General features: G+C 34.6%; 1 protein-coding gene across 3 annotated transcripts; it reads right to left on the reverse strand.

The window, feature by feature from the left end:
* Positions 1-11: 11 nt before the first annotated feature.
* LOC118032000 (inositol diphosphatase DSP1) lies at positions 12-10,569 on the reverse strand. 3 transcript variants are annotated; one of them, XM_073407433.1, is made up of 6 exons: positions 10,094-10,569; positions 9,917-10,010; positions 6,963-7,020; positions 6,814-6,857; positions 6,543-6,724; positions 1,819-1,922 (listed from the first exon to the last, which is right to left on the reverse strand). In XM_073407433.1, exons 1-6 carry the CDS (start codon positions 10,336-10,338, stop codon positions 1,910-1,912), a joined length of 636 nt encoding a protein of 211 aa, XP_073263534.1. In that variant the 5' UTR covers positions 10,339-10,569; the 3' UTR covers positions 1,819-1,909. The 3 variants fall into 3 exon arrangements, 2 of the variants coding, with proteins under 2 accessions (XP_073263534.1, XP_034892452.1); XM_035036561.2 differs by lacking the exon at positions 1,819-1,922 and having other exon boundaries at positions 6,178-6,724; positions 10,094-10,565; XR_012169137.1 differs by lacking the exons at positions 6,543-6,724; positions 6,814-6,857; positions 6,963-7,020; positions 9,917-10,010; positions 10,094-10,569 and adding exons at positions 2,002-2,300; positions 2,405-4,771 and having other exon boundaries at positions 12-1,922.
* Positions 10,570-13,762: the final 3,193 nt, after the last annotated feature.

The following is a 13,762-nucleotide window of genomic DNA, read 5'->3' on the forward strand; positions in this document are numbered from 1 at the left end:
AATATGTCCAATTCAAAACTTTATCTACATTACAAAAGAATACAACAAAACAACAAAATAACAAAAATAAAAACAACTACAACTAAAATAAAAGAAAATAAAATAAAACAACCACATACCTTTATTCAAATCTTGCAAAAGATTCAAGGTGCAAGCCTTGAAAGATTTAGAGCAAAAAACTGGAAATCACAACGCAGCGGAGGAGAAGAAAAACAGAGGAGAAGAAAAAATGAGGGGAAGCGGCGAGCGTTGGAACTTATAGGTCATTTGGCAGATTTACCGATGGATTTACCGACGGATATTAAAAAATATTATTAATTTTTTAAATCCGTCGGTAAAAGATAAAACAATCCGTCGGTAATTTTTGAATTTCGCTCCGAATTTTTTAATTGCGCTCCAAATTTTTCGCGGTCCGTCGGTAATCTGACACGGTCAGAGGTGCATTTAATTCACACCCTTTGGAATTCGCGCATTCCGTCAGTATTTTTGTCAGTAAAATTAGTCACCGACAACTTACCGACGGAAAAATTATGTCAGTATAGACGTCGATAAATTTGTCGGTATGGACGTCGGTGATTGTGGCATTTCGGTGTAATTATTTTCAAACTCTCTGTGAGATGCCGACGGAATTAGGTCCGTCGGTATGGTCGTCGGTGATTGTGGCATTTCGGTGTAATTATTTTCGAACTCTCTGTGAGATGCCGACGGACGGCAGTCCGTCGGTATAGACGTCGGTGATTGTGCAATGTACAAAGGTGTTGTGTTTGTATTTTCTATTTACCTTCCTGCAAAAAATTCAATAATAAACTGTCCATTGCACAAAACAATAGCAACAGTGCTTAAACAATAAATATATATTTCATGTTACAAAATATATCATCCATAATGTAAATTACATGAAGAAAAGGGTTTTACACAGGGCTTCGTTTTGATAGTTAGTCAGAATTATCTTCTTCTTCGTCATCAATTGAATAGTCATCACCTTCATCGCAATCTTCAATATGGATATCATCTTTTTCATCGATATTTGCTTGTCCGCTAGAGCTCAAAACAACGTTCAACTCCTCTACGTCAACATCAACAAGACTATCATTGGAAACACGAAAATTTGAATTTTCTTCCAATTCAATCAAAAGAGCAACTCAATATGGTTCAACCAACTCAATTAACTTGAAAGACTTCATCCCGCACACTTGTTTCTTCGTTCTCATCCTGAACAACCTCGACACGACCCCATGGTTTCATTTTCAAAACGGACAACCAATCAACTCTTGATCGATCCTTTCTAAATGAAGGGGTGTATGTGTAATAAACTTGTTGACATTGCTTTGCGAAAACAAAGACATCGTTTATGTTGCGGAGTCTAGCTTTTGAGTTGATTTCGACCAGACCATGGTGCGTATCAACTCTGATTCCTCTGTCCGTCGTGTCATACCAATAGCATTTGAATAAAAATATTGTATTTTGCTCGCTATGATATTGTAGTTCGACGACCTCTTCTAATCTACCATGGTAGTCAACTTCTAACTCACTACTTGTGGATCCTTTAACACAAACACCGCAGTTGTATGTCTTTCTTCTTTGCCCGTATTCTTCAGTATGGAAAACGTATCCATTGACAAAATACCCGTTATAGCACTTAAATTTTCTTTCAGGCCAGAGGTTTAGTGAAGACAATGATTTAGACGCACTTCTTCCCCATTTGATAAACCTTGTATACATGTAATGTACATCAATAAACGGTAAATGAACGAGAATCTCGTAATGGTATGCATACGTACAATAATTTTGCAAGTTAGAATGAGTTTGTGATAGTGTTTACATGTGTTCTAAACCATGTGGCAAATTGTTCATCTTGTAATTGAAAGATCTGAGGGTCGGTCAGCTGCGAGTTATTGGAGAGCAAATATTATCGATGTTGCCTGCAAGTGATAATGAGTGTATGATTTCACAATATATAATTACCAATATTTTACTGACAAAACACATATATAAACTTACTGAATAAATGGTCTCAGCTCATCACAGTTAAATAGAACATAGTTATGTGCTTGTTTGAATTCTATTTCCGACAAAAATCTTCCTTGTACGGAATTTTTAGGTGTGGGTCATCCAGTTTTGGAGAATATTGACAAGTTCCCACTGAAAGGCACTTCACCACCATCGTCATGCCGTGGAACGCGATTGATTCTTGTTCTCATATGAGGTTCGAAATAGTACGAGATAAATGTTGATATCTCTTCAACAATATAGGCCTCACATATCGAAGCCTCAACATGCGCCTTGTTCTTAACCTTTTTCTTGAGATTAAACAAGCATTGAATTACAATTCAAGTATTTCCAATTAAGAAAAACATAGAAAAAACTTTTAGATATGAATTCTATTGCAACTGTAATATCTCACCGTTCGAATGGGTACATCCATCTATACTGGACCGGTCCTCCAGCTTTTACCTCGAACAGTAGATGTATAGGGAGATGCTCCATTGAGTCAAAAAATAAAGGAGGGAATATCATCTCAAGTTTGCATAGTGTCTCGATGATATTCGTTTGAAGCCTCTCAATGTGCTCAACATTCAACTTGCTGGAGCATATATCTTTGAAGAAATGACTAATCTCCGTCAGTGCATCCCATATTCCCTTTGGCAACAAATCACGAAAAGCTAATGGGATGAGTGTTTGCATAAACACGTGGCAATCATGACTCTTCATTCCATACAATCTGCAGTCCTCTATGTTAACAAGCCTTGATATGTTCGATGCATGTTCATCCGGAAAACGCAGACTCTTAAGCCATTCGTAGACTAGCAGCTGTGCGTTTTTCTCTAACACGAAGCTTGCCCTTGGTTTTGCGACCCGTGATTCCTCATAAACCAATTCTATATTTTTACGGTTACAGTATAAAGCTATATCCAATCTAGCCTTGATGTTGTCCTTTGTTTTCCCCTTCACATCCATGACGGTGTTGAAAATATTCTCAAACACGTTCTTTTCGATGTGCATGACGTCAAGGTTATGGCAGAGAAGATTGGTCTTCCAATAAGGAAGCTCCCAAAAGATACTTCGCTTTACCCAATTATGGGTCACACCAAAACCAGGAAACTTTTGCTTACCTGATTGAAGGCCAAACACAATGTCACCGTACTCTGATACAACATGATGCAATTCTTCACCAGAAAGACCCTGGGATACAGCATCTTTTTCAACTCTGCCAACAAAGAAATCTTTTTTGTTCTTTCTGAACCTGTGATTAAGTGGCAAGAAGCAACGATGACAGTCAAAAAAAGAAGCTTTACCTCCGTTTGCTAGCGTGAATGCCTTGTTGTTTTCCATGCAATATGGACATGCGAGCTTCCCATGTGTGCTCCAACCAGAAAGCATTCCATAAGCTGGAAAATCATTGATAGTCCATATCAAAGCCGCCCTCATAAGGAAATTTTGTTTCCTCGATATATCATAAGTCAGAGCTCCGGAGGACCACAACTGCGCCAGCTCATCAATTAACGGTCGAAGACAAACATCTATATTCCGCCCCGGGCTACTTGGACCGGGTATGACAGTAGATAAAAACATGAACTCCGGCCTAATACACATTCCTGGTGGCAAGTTATAAACTGTGAGTATGACCGGCCAACAAGAATAGGGAGCAGCAAATGACCCAAATGGGTTGAATACGTCTGCACACAACCCAAGACACACATTTCTTGATTCAGCTGAAAAGTCAGGATGCACACTGTTAAAGCGTTTCCACGCTTCGCCGTCAAAAGGATGCACCATCACACCATCAACCGCATCATGTGTTTGGTGCCATGTCATGTGCTCAGCAGTCCTTCGTGACATGAATAACCTCTGCAATCTAGGTGTGATCGGGAAATATCTAAGTTTTTTATACGCCACTAGAGTCTTTCCCCTGCCAGTTCTGGGTTTGTAACGTGAATGCCCGCATGTCATGCACTCGGTCATCTCAGCATTTTCAAGGTAGTATAACATGCAGAAGTTAGGGCACATGTCAATTTTCTGGTATCCTAAACCGAGGGGTTTCATCATGGACTTCGCAGCATAGAAGTTCTCTTTGAGCCTGTTCCCTTCAGGTAAAATGCTTCTTGCCCAATCAATAATTTTGTCATACCCGGCCTCACTCAGCCCGTGATCTGACTTGATGGTGAACACCTGTGCCACGGCCGATAATTTACTGTGGTTTGTGCAGCCATGCCATAATGGTTCGTCAGAATCTTTCAACAAATCAAAAAACCTAGCTGCCTCTGCATTAGGTTCTTCTTCTACAATTGGACATTGACTGACATTACCTTGATTCATTCTCATTGCATCCATAACCATGTTTCTATAAGGATTAGTGTTGTCATTTGTCGCTTCATGCACGTTGCTACCACTTGAAGTTGACCCAACCACCGTTTCTCTCATTCTCCTATTACTAACAAATACCTCTCCATGTGCATACCAACACCGGTAATCCTCCACAAACCCTTTATGTAGAAGATGCATCATTATAACATCTGGATGCAGATACTTTTTATTTTGACACTTCCTGCATAGACACCTAATACCGCCTCTAGTAAAATTTCTGGGAATAGATGTTGCGAAATTAATAAAACCCTGAACCTCGTTACAATAATTCATCCTCCGCAATCCTTGGGGTGAATCTAGATACATCCATGACTTCTATCGAACCTCTATAAAATTATGATGACATCATGTATATATTAATTAACTAAGTTAGGTAAATAAACTTGTAAATATATTACTTTACCTCGAAATTATCCAACAAACCAATCACAACTTCTCATAAATATTAAATATTCATTATCATTTATCAATGTCCATACAAATTAATATATATATATATATATATATATATATATATATAAAATTAACAGAAATTACCACTCTGCAATACCATCGATAAAACTTAAAAATGATCCATTAAGCAAGCTATTAATTATTTCAAAACATAACATGTAATTCCACAAAGTTTTAATAATTTACAAACAAATACAATCTTACAAAATCTAAAACAAACCATAACAGGTATAAAATTATACATTAATAAACTACAAGTTTGTTTGAGAAATAACAATAAAACATGTACATCTACTAATAAAAATACTTATACTAAAAAAACAATAAAATTGACATTTAAATGTTAAAATTTAAAAAGATAGAATTACTTACAAAAATTGATAAAATCCGTCGGTAAATCAAAATACGGATGCTGTGACCACAAAACTTCAAGAAATACAACTGCTGAGATGAGAAAGATTTTTGTTTGGGGGCGAGAGGGGGGCTGGTTATTTGCAAATGGGGAGACTTAGGATTAGGAAGAAGAAGGAGAAATAGGGGAGGAGAATATCGGCAAGGGAGTCATATATTCACTTTTTCCGATGGACTCACCGACGGACTAATCCGTCGCTAAATGTCACGGGGAATCGACACGTCACCGCACGGACCGCTTTTTTCAAATCCCTTAGTGATTTCGTCGGTATTTTTTGACTGTGCACCTGTCACGTCGCACGTACAGATCTGGCATTCAAATCCGTCGGTGATTCCGTCGGTATTTTTTATGGTGCGGGTCCCAGGGTTTGAATCTGTCGGTGATTCTATCGGAAAAATCACCCGCCAAACCCCAGCCTTAGGTACCCGCCCTTTTTTCATTAATTCTGAGTTGTTCGTCTATAATTCGGTTGGTAATTACTGACAGAAATATTCCGTCGGGGATTCCGTTGGTATTTAGCGAATTTCTGGTAGTGGAACTTGTTATGCTAATGCTCATGATTCTTTATATATCACTGGATACAAATTCCTCTAAAATCAATATTGAACTTGTTATGCTAATGCTCATGATTCCTTAGATATCACCAAATACAACCACACATTTACACCATCTTAACCCATCCAAATTTGATCTTTTGAGATTTTCTTCAAACTTTCATCATTTTGTAAGTAAACCACTGATGAGCTTCTTTTTTCTTTTTCTTTTTTAATCAAAAGGATTTGCAATTAGGCTCTTTCTACACCAATATCTTCATATAAACATGCCTTTAAACGGACATGATTTAACGTTTTCATAACTTCCAACAATTACTAGACGTGCTATATTTCAATTGTTCTTGTATTGGAATTTTGTGCAGAGGTCTGAAATCCATCTCATAAGCATGCATATATTACGCCTGAGACAATAAGATCTATCATTCAACACCGCTACACATTCATGGCGTCTATTTGCTGGATTCTTCTATTTGTTAAAATACATCAAAACAGAGACCAGCTTATCTCTTCTACATTGAAGTTTTAAAATTTGCCTTTTTTGACTATGCTGCTCAAAATTCATAGTACAATATGCCTGGCCTTAAGTTGTTGGATGTGTCGGACATGCCTACTACCCTCAAGCAGGATAAAGAAATATTCCTTTGCCGCAGCAAATGGATCCAAAAACTCATCACCTTTCCTATTTATTCCAAAGCAGGACCTAGAATTCCCTTCTACTACCAAAGAAAAGATATGATTTAGTCCAGCTAGTGGTTTACCTCTTCAAGCATGAAAATGACATTGGCAAATGCTTTAAGGTAGAAACATCAAACAACTCCATAAACCTTTGATCTGAAACTCTAGCCTTTGCAACAGCAAACCGCTGATACTCATCAAATATGGATGAGAGACACCACTTTTGCAATTTTCTAAGGCAACCAACAAGACAACCAGTTCGGTGCTGGATATAAGACAAGCAAAGCATACAACTCAGAAGGAGTTGGCCCAAAAATCAGGTATCAAACTCTAGGAAACCAGGAGAGGACATACCTTTCCCCGTTTACAATGAATCAGAATTGGATGATTCTTCACATCTGCATTGAAAACAAATATTAAATGATAAATGTTTATATCCCTCAACTTATAGCAATTAATCAAGTCAGGTATAAAATAAAAAAGTTTGGATGTGCTTGCATTACCAAGGACCACTTGAAGTGCTTCACGAATTGTATCCTGCGGAATGTTTACGAATGGCTCCTGGATGCATAGTTGAAACATTACTAGTCAACATAGAAAAGTTTTTCCAGGAGCCCCAATGTAATCAAGAAAGAGAAACACAAAGCATGAAAAAAGTTACCTCCAGTATTATTTTTTTAAGACAAACATGCAAATACACAAATATTTCCTTAAACTTGGCATCATTCTGACCTCCTAGTTTTTGTCCATATGTTATTGAGCCACCTGTGGGGTTTTATTTCTATAATGACCTGCTTACTACCGCTTCTATTCTGATGCTAATAAACTCTTTACCAATCCAGGCCATATGTTTGACCTGATAACTAGTAACTTTACTCAGCATCTCCACCTGTCTCTTCCATCTACTGTTTTTTTATACTAATTAACAATCTCTATATATGACAGTTTGTACACAGCACACACAAATGGGAAGTATTCTAACATGATTCCATGTTGTGTAGATCAAATCAAAATTACAATGTGTGCTTGTTTCCACCTACAATTTTTTATCTCACACATACCAAATGCTACACCTTTATCCCTTTGTTCATGCACCAGGTCAAAAGGATTAATGTCATGCAATAATATTTCTGGCTCACCACTTCCATAATATGACTATTTTGTGTGTTACGCATTACCCTTAAGGAAGCAAAGATTGCTTGGCAGGTAAAGTAATTCAATTAATGACATGTATGTTAAGAGTTCGGGTCATGGTACAGGGTTAGGAACGTGATGCGCACATATGTGCATGTGATTCATAGTTGATAGTTAGTACACTAATTTGGATCATGATGCATTTTAGAAATCTATTTCGGTCATCGTTAATTTTTAATATTATTAGCATATGTAGTGATAGTTAGTGCCTTTTGATAATAAAAAAAAAAAAATTGATCCTAATTAAGTAAAAGTAATCTCATAAAACTGTAAATACAAGAGATGACAACTTTAACATTGCACTTAAGCAGTGGGCAAAAACAAAATCCATGCATAAACAAACGTGAGAGAGGTATTCAAACTAAATTTTGCATGTAGTCACGCGCTACTGCTAACTAATAACCTGCATCAGCTATTAGGGAACACACATTTCCCAATTTTAGAAACTTAAGCTCCTTTCTGAATACATGCATGGACACTAAGAATGAACAAACATAGTGCAGAATAAATGCACTGAAACTTTTTATTAAAGAAGCATTTCTCTTTTGACATCAAGGACGCTACATCTCCTGAAAAAACTAATTAAAGTTGAAGAAATAAGTGACCGGTATGAAAGATTATGAGCTTCATAACCAAACGATGTCATTCTAAAATAAATAATAATAAATAAATAAATTCAAAATCCCAGGAGTTCCAGGAGAGCTCAGGCCCATTCGAGCCATGAAATGTTAAATTCTAAACAAAATCAGTTCGGGGAGCATATAGTTTTGTTAATACGGATGTGCTAACAATCAATTAATCACCAATTGGACCTTCCTATATATAAGCCCATGTACGTATACGTTGAGCCTTGTTGCAGGAATAATCCACAATCTTCATAGCAAATGACAAGAAATTTCGGCTTTATTTGGAAATTAGTTTTCTTCAAGAAAATAAATTCTAGAAAAGTAAATTATTTTTCAATATTTCATAATTAATAAAAAATAAGTTAGAAAATATTTTCCAATGTTTGGTTATGTCATGAAAAATGAGCTGAAAAATAACTTATTAATGTTTTATTTTTCTCAAGTTTATTAAAATAATGAGGAACAAATCTTACAAATTAAAAAGTTTAATGAGAATAAAATTGAAAAAAATATATAATTTCATAAATTATCTCAAATAAAATAAATAATAATCAAAATAATATAGATCAAATCTAAAAAAATAAAAAAAAATGAAAGATGAAGAAATTAAAATAATAATAATTAACATTTCATAAATTATTTCAAATAAAATAACAATCAAAAGAATGAGAACCAAATTTGATAAATAAAAAATTTCAATAAAAAATGATAAGGAAAAAGCAAATAAGAATTATAAAAATGAGGACTAAAGTTAATATAAAAATTAAATTTTAAGAGATGAAATTGAAAAATAAATATTCAAAACAAAATATATATATAGCAATTAAAAGTTTGAGGACCCAATTTGATATAATCAGCAAATAATATGACATTTCTAAATTTTTCACAACTTCTGGAAAGGGTTTTTCCGTCTAAATTTTTCAGTAAAACACTTATTGAAAACCAAGCCAAATTTTTTTTGACTGAAAAGTGTTTTCCGTTGACTAACTTTTCTAATGACAAATAAACACAGGAAAGTTTGAAAAATAGTTTCTCAGAAACCACTTTCCGGAAAACAAACATAGCATTCGTCTCCACCGAACTTAACAAGTGCTTTGGGTATTTTCAAAATTAGATAATACACAGCCATTACAAATTCAAATGAATGACAATTGATCATTTGGGAAAATTAAAAAAAAAAAAAAAAAAAAAAAGAAGAAGAAGAAGGAGAATTCACATGCCTGCCACCTGAAAGGATTCTGTATTACAATAATTGTCATTTTTCATCTTTTCTTAATTCGATTTTCCATTTTGTCGAATGCATAACTGCTGATCCTACTGAAATGGAAGTATGTGCACATAGAAAGGAGAGGACTACCACATGCATGAAACGGCTAGATAATTAAAGAAAACACAACCTTTCCTGTAGCCCATGTAAACTCGAATGAATAAAAGTAAAAGTAACGACGACAAGAACAAATGCCCATCACCTATAAGAAACCCTAAGCCCCCACATGGTCACATGAAATGATTTTTTGAAATTTAATTCTAATTAAATCTCACTAACAAAGAAAGATTTAACGAAATGAGTTCATTACGTGAACTCAAGAGCCACTACTTGAAAAAAAAAAATAGATTGAAAACAACGATTGATTTACCTTATAACTCTCGATCCCAAACTGATAGAGCCTCATTCCACCATCCCTTAGAAACTCCGTGGTCGCCTCTGTATATGGCTCGGGACATAGACATCTGCCAAAAAAAACATAGCTCCAGTATTCCATATTATACGCACGCAAAAAAACCTAACTGAAAAGTAAGAAGGAAATGCTTACATGATAGAGCGGAGGCCGAGTGTTTGGAGAAAAGAGAAATTAGCAGAGTCAGGAAAACCAGACCTAAAGATGCCATTATCTACCATAGCAAAGTTTAGAGGTGGAATAAGATTAAGTTCGTCTCCGACAACAGGAAAAGGAAACACCGGAGACGGAGTGAGATCGCGTCGGTCAATAACAGCCACTTCGATTGTCTTGTAGATGGTGTCATCACCGTTGGCGGCGGAGGTGTGGACTATTTTCATGTGAGAAGTTTTTGTTGAGAGAATCACGAGGGATGTTGTGTTAGGTACTGTACAGCAGTCCTTCTGCTACTGTTTTTTTTTAAAAAAAAAAAAACTTCTTGTTTGGCAGTTAAAAAGGGGAGAGATGTGAGGCTAAAGGTCAAAAACTGGTGGCGCTGGAAGTTATAAGAAAAGGAGGGTGGTGAGCCCAACACGCACGCGAGTGAGCTGAATGTTTTTGACCGAGTCTGACATTATTGTTGAGTAGTAAAAAAGGATAAGGGCTTTATCCAAAAGCAACGGAAAAGAAGATATAAATTAATCAAATATAAAGAAAGATTCAAATACGAACGAAAACAACCACGGCTTGATTTGTAATTTGCCAAATCCCAACAGGTCAAAAACAACATCACTCTCGTCAGCATCAATTCTGGTTTAAACGGTGAGATGCTCTCTCTCTCTCTCTCTCTCTCTCTCTCTCTCTCTCTCTTTTTCTTTTTTATTATAAATTTGGGGAATTCACATCCAATGCATATGTATTCGTTCAATTAAAAGCACACCTAATTCCAAGAGATTTACTTGATAATTAAAGAGATCTGATCTCTCTTTCTCAAGAAGATTTATTAATTTTTTTTAAAAAAATATATATCAATTTAATTAATGTAGGTTCTGCTCTTAAATTCATTTAAAAATAAAACTATTTTTATTAATTCACAAACTACTACAAAAATAATCAAAAATACAACTAGAGCTCCTCGTTCTCTCATTTAGGATCTCTTCTTTACAATGACTAGGTCATGTAAATCTACTATCATAATCGGATATATTAATTATTAAAAAGAATAAACTTGATTAAAATAATGGTCACGGGAGAAAAAACCGTACTTGATGACTCTAAAGCCAGCATTGCACGTGTTCACGCCTGTCCCACCTCTTGAAAGATCAAACCATTCAATGAGAGACCGTTAAACTTGGATTGCGTTGTATTCTGGGTTGTTGACCCATAATTAAAAACAAAAAAACATGGGCTGCTCCAAGCCCCCAGGGAAAAATTTAAGGTGGAGTTTATTGACAGAGAGAGAGGTAGGGATGCCGCCGGCGCCATTGCTCCAGAGGGAAAAATTTAAGGTGGGAGATAGGGATTCTTTCCTTATTTTGAAGAGTTAAAATTTTTGTTTTGTTTGGAACTTGAATAGTCGTACGAGAAGGAGGGTGATTTGATATTACCGATGGAGACATTTTGATGAAATGGTTATGGAGACAGGAGTTTTCTTTTTTAATAGTTTAAAAAATTAGTAAAGTAAAGCAACTAAAAAAATATTTAGAAATAAAATATAGTTTCATGAGCCTGATTGACAATTATAACACGCGTGTCATAAATAAAATTGTTTGTAGTTGGCATCTGCGATGTGCATATCAAGAATACCATCTGCCACTCTTATTTCACATTTACCATCTACAACTTCATTCAAAATTTATACTTAGAGACCATTTCTTTCATTTTCTCTTCTTCTTTCTTGCTCACTCTCTCTCCCCACAACTACCCACCCTTTCCTTTTCACCATCATCATCAACCTTCTACTCTCACTCTCTCTCTCTCTCTCTCTCTCTCTCCCCATCGCGAAACACACTCACAATAGCATAAGATCACCTAACTCTCTCTAGCCCCATATCATTGACTATCCCTCCTTCCCTCCCTCCCTCTTTATCTCTCTCCACCGTGAATCATTCATTTTCCATCCAAAACAAATATCACCAGTCACCATTACCACCCACATTCTATATTTAGAGGTATATTGAACACTTTTCCTTTATCAATTTGATGAAATTTATGTTAATATGTGTTAATTTAGAATGTTAGGGTTTTGAGTTAAGAATTAGGTTATTTAGATATAATTTAAGTTGATAATTATGTTAGTTTGTAAAATGATCAATGATTTTGGGTTGTTGATTGTGAATGAACAAAACTATTTTAGAAAAATTAGTGTTGATTTAAGGTTAAATTATGAATTATACCGAATCACATATAAATAAATAATATTAATTATGAAATACATAATTTTGGTTGATAATTTTGTTATGGTAGCAGAATTTGATGAATTTAGGTGTTCATTGATTAATTTGATAAATTTAGGTTTTAGCCGATTATATTACCGTCATGGTCTTGTTGATAAATTATGCACTTTTATTAATCCCAAGATATTAATAAATTGTATTACCGTCATGGTATTAAAGCCTAGTTCTCATTTATATAAGTTTGCTTAGACTTTGAGTAGAATGACAACCTCTAGTTTTAATGCTCAAAATTAAGAATCATCAATCTTTAATACACCTTTCAATCTTCAATCTATTTATCATTATTTTTGGTTATTTAATACACCTTTCAATGGACTTCACTTCAAGCCTTTTTAGATTGAAAATGATATAATGAGTTTCTGAAACCTAGAAGTGAGTATACCAATAGTAATAAGAAGTTATTTTTATGGATGTTAAAGCTATAAACACTTTATATTGTATCTTAAGTAAAAGTGAGTTTAATATAATTTCATCTTGTAAAAATGATAGGGATATTTGGTATGATTTAGAAATAACTCATGAAGGTACTAATCAAGTTAAAGAATCCAACATTGATATGCTTGAACATCAATAGGATTTATTCAAAATACTTCCAAATAAATTCATAATTAGCATGTTTACTAGAATGGCAACAATCACTAATAGTATGGATGCTCTTGGTACATTCTTTAGATAATGAAACCAACCCCTTTTATGCATGAACTAAATGATGCCTTTGAATTGTTATATGGTGAATTTAAAAAGTTATGATCTAAAGATAGTTCATTGAAAAATATACATGAAAATCTGAAAAATAAAAATAATGGTTTGCTTGAAAAATATAATAAAGTAACACAAGTAAATGAATTGTTATGTGGTATTCCTAGTTGTTCATCATATATATAACTTGGATGTTGTATTGGGAGGACAAAACAAAAGCGTAAATAAAAGTGGTTTATGTTTCAATGGTGTAGAAAAATAAAAATCGAATGATCATGTTAATCAATTTAGCATGTATTTGTTTTTCTCATGATTTTTGTAAGAGGAAAGGTCATTTATCATATATATGTAGATTAAAGAAAAATAACATTCCTATCAATATGTTGTGGGAACTAAAAGGTGAAATGCCTAACAAATAATGACTTGATATTAAAAGAGTACCTAAAAATGTTTTTTGCAAGAATTCCATAAATAAAGCAAGGAAAATGTTCCAACAAATCAGGAATACAAGCCATAAACAAGAAATGCCTTAATTCAAAAATCAAAATTTGAGAGGTAACTTACAAAGAAGGAACCAATAGCAAAGGCAAGAAAAGCCTTACTTTCAAAAACACCAAGTTGGAAATTCAAAAGTTACCTCTCAAATCTTATAAAAATAATTCAAATTACT

This window comes from Populus alba, chromosome 2 (assembly GCF_005239225.2).
Source record: "Populus alba chromosome 2, ASM523922v2, whole genome shotgun sequence".
In the NCBI taxonomy this organism is placed as follows: Eukaryota; Viridiplantae; Streptophyta; class Magnoliopsida; order Malpighiales; family Salicaceae; genus Populus; species Populus alba.

Excerpts from the sequence above, each read along its gene's own strand:
- LOC118032000 (XM_073407433.1), bottom strand. The coding sequence starts at position 10,338 with ATGAAAATAGTCCACACCTCCGCCGCCAACGGTGATGACACCATCTAC. Across the intron at positions 10,011-10,093 it reads CTCGGCCTCCGCTCTATCAT|ATGTCTATGTCCCGAGCCAT; the intron begins GTAAGCATTTCC and ends TTTTTTTGGCAG. Across the intron at positions 7,021-9,916 it reads TTGGGATCGAGAGTTATAAG|GAGCCATTCGTAAACATTCC; the intron begins GTAAATCAATCG and ends CTATGCATCCAG.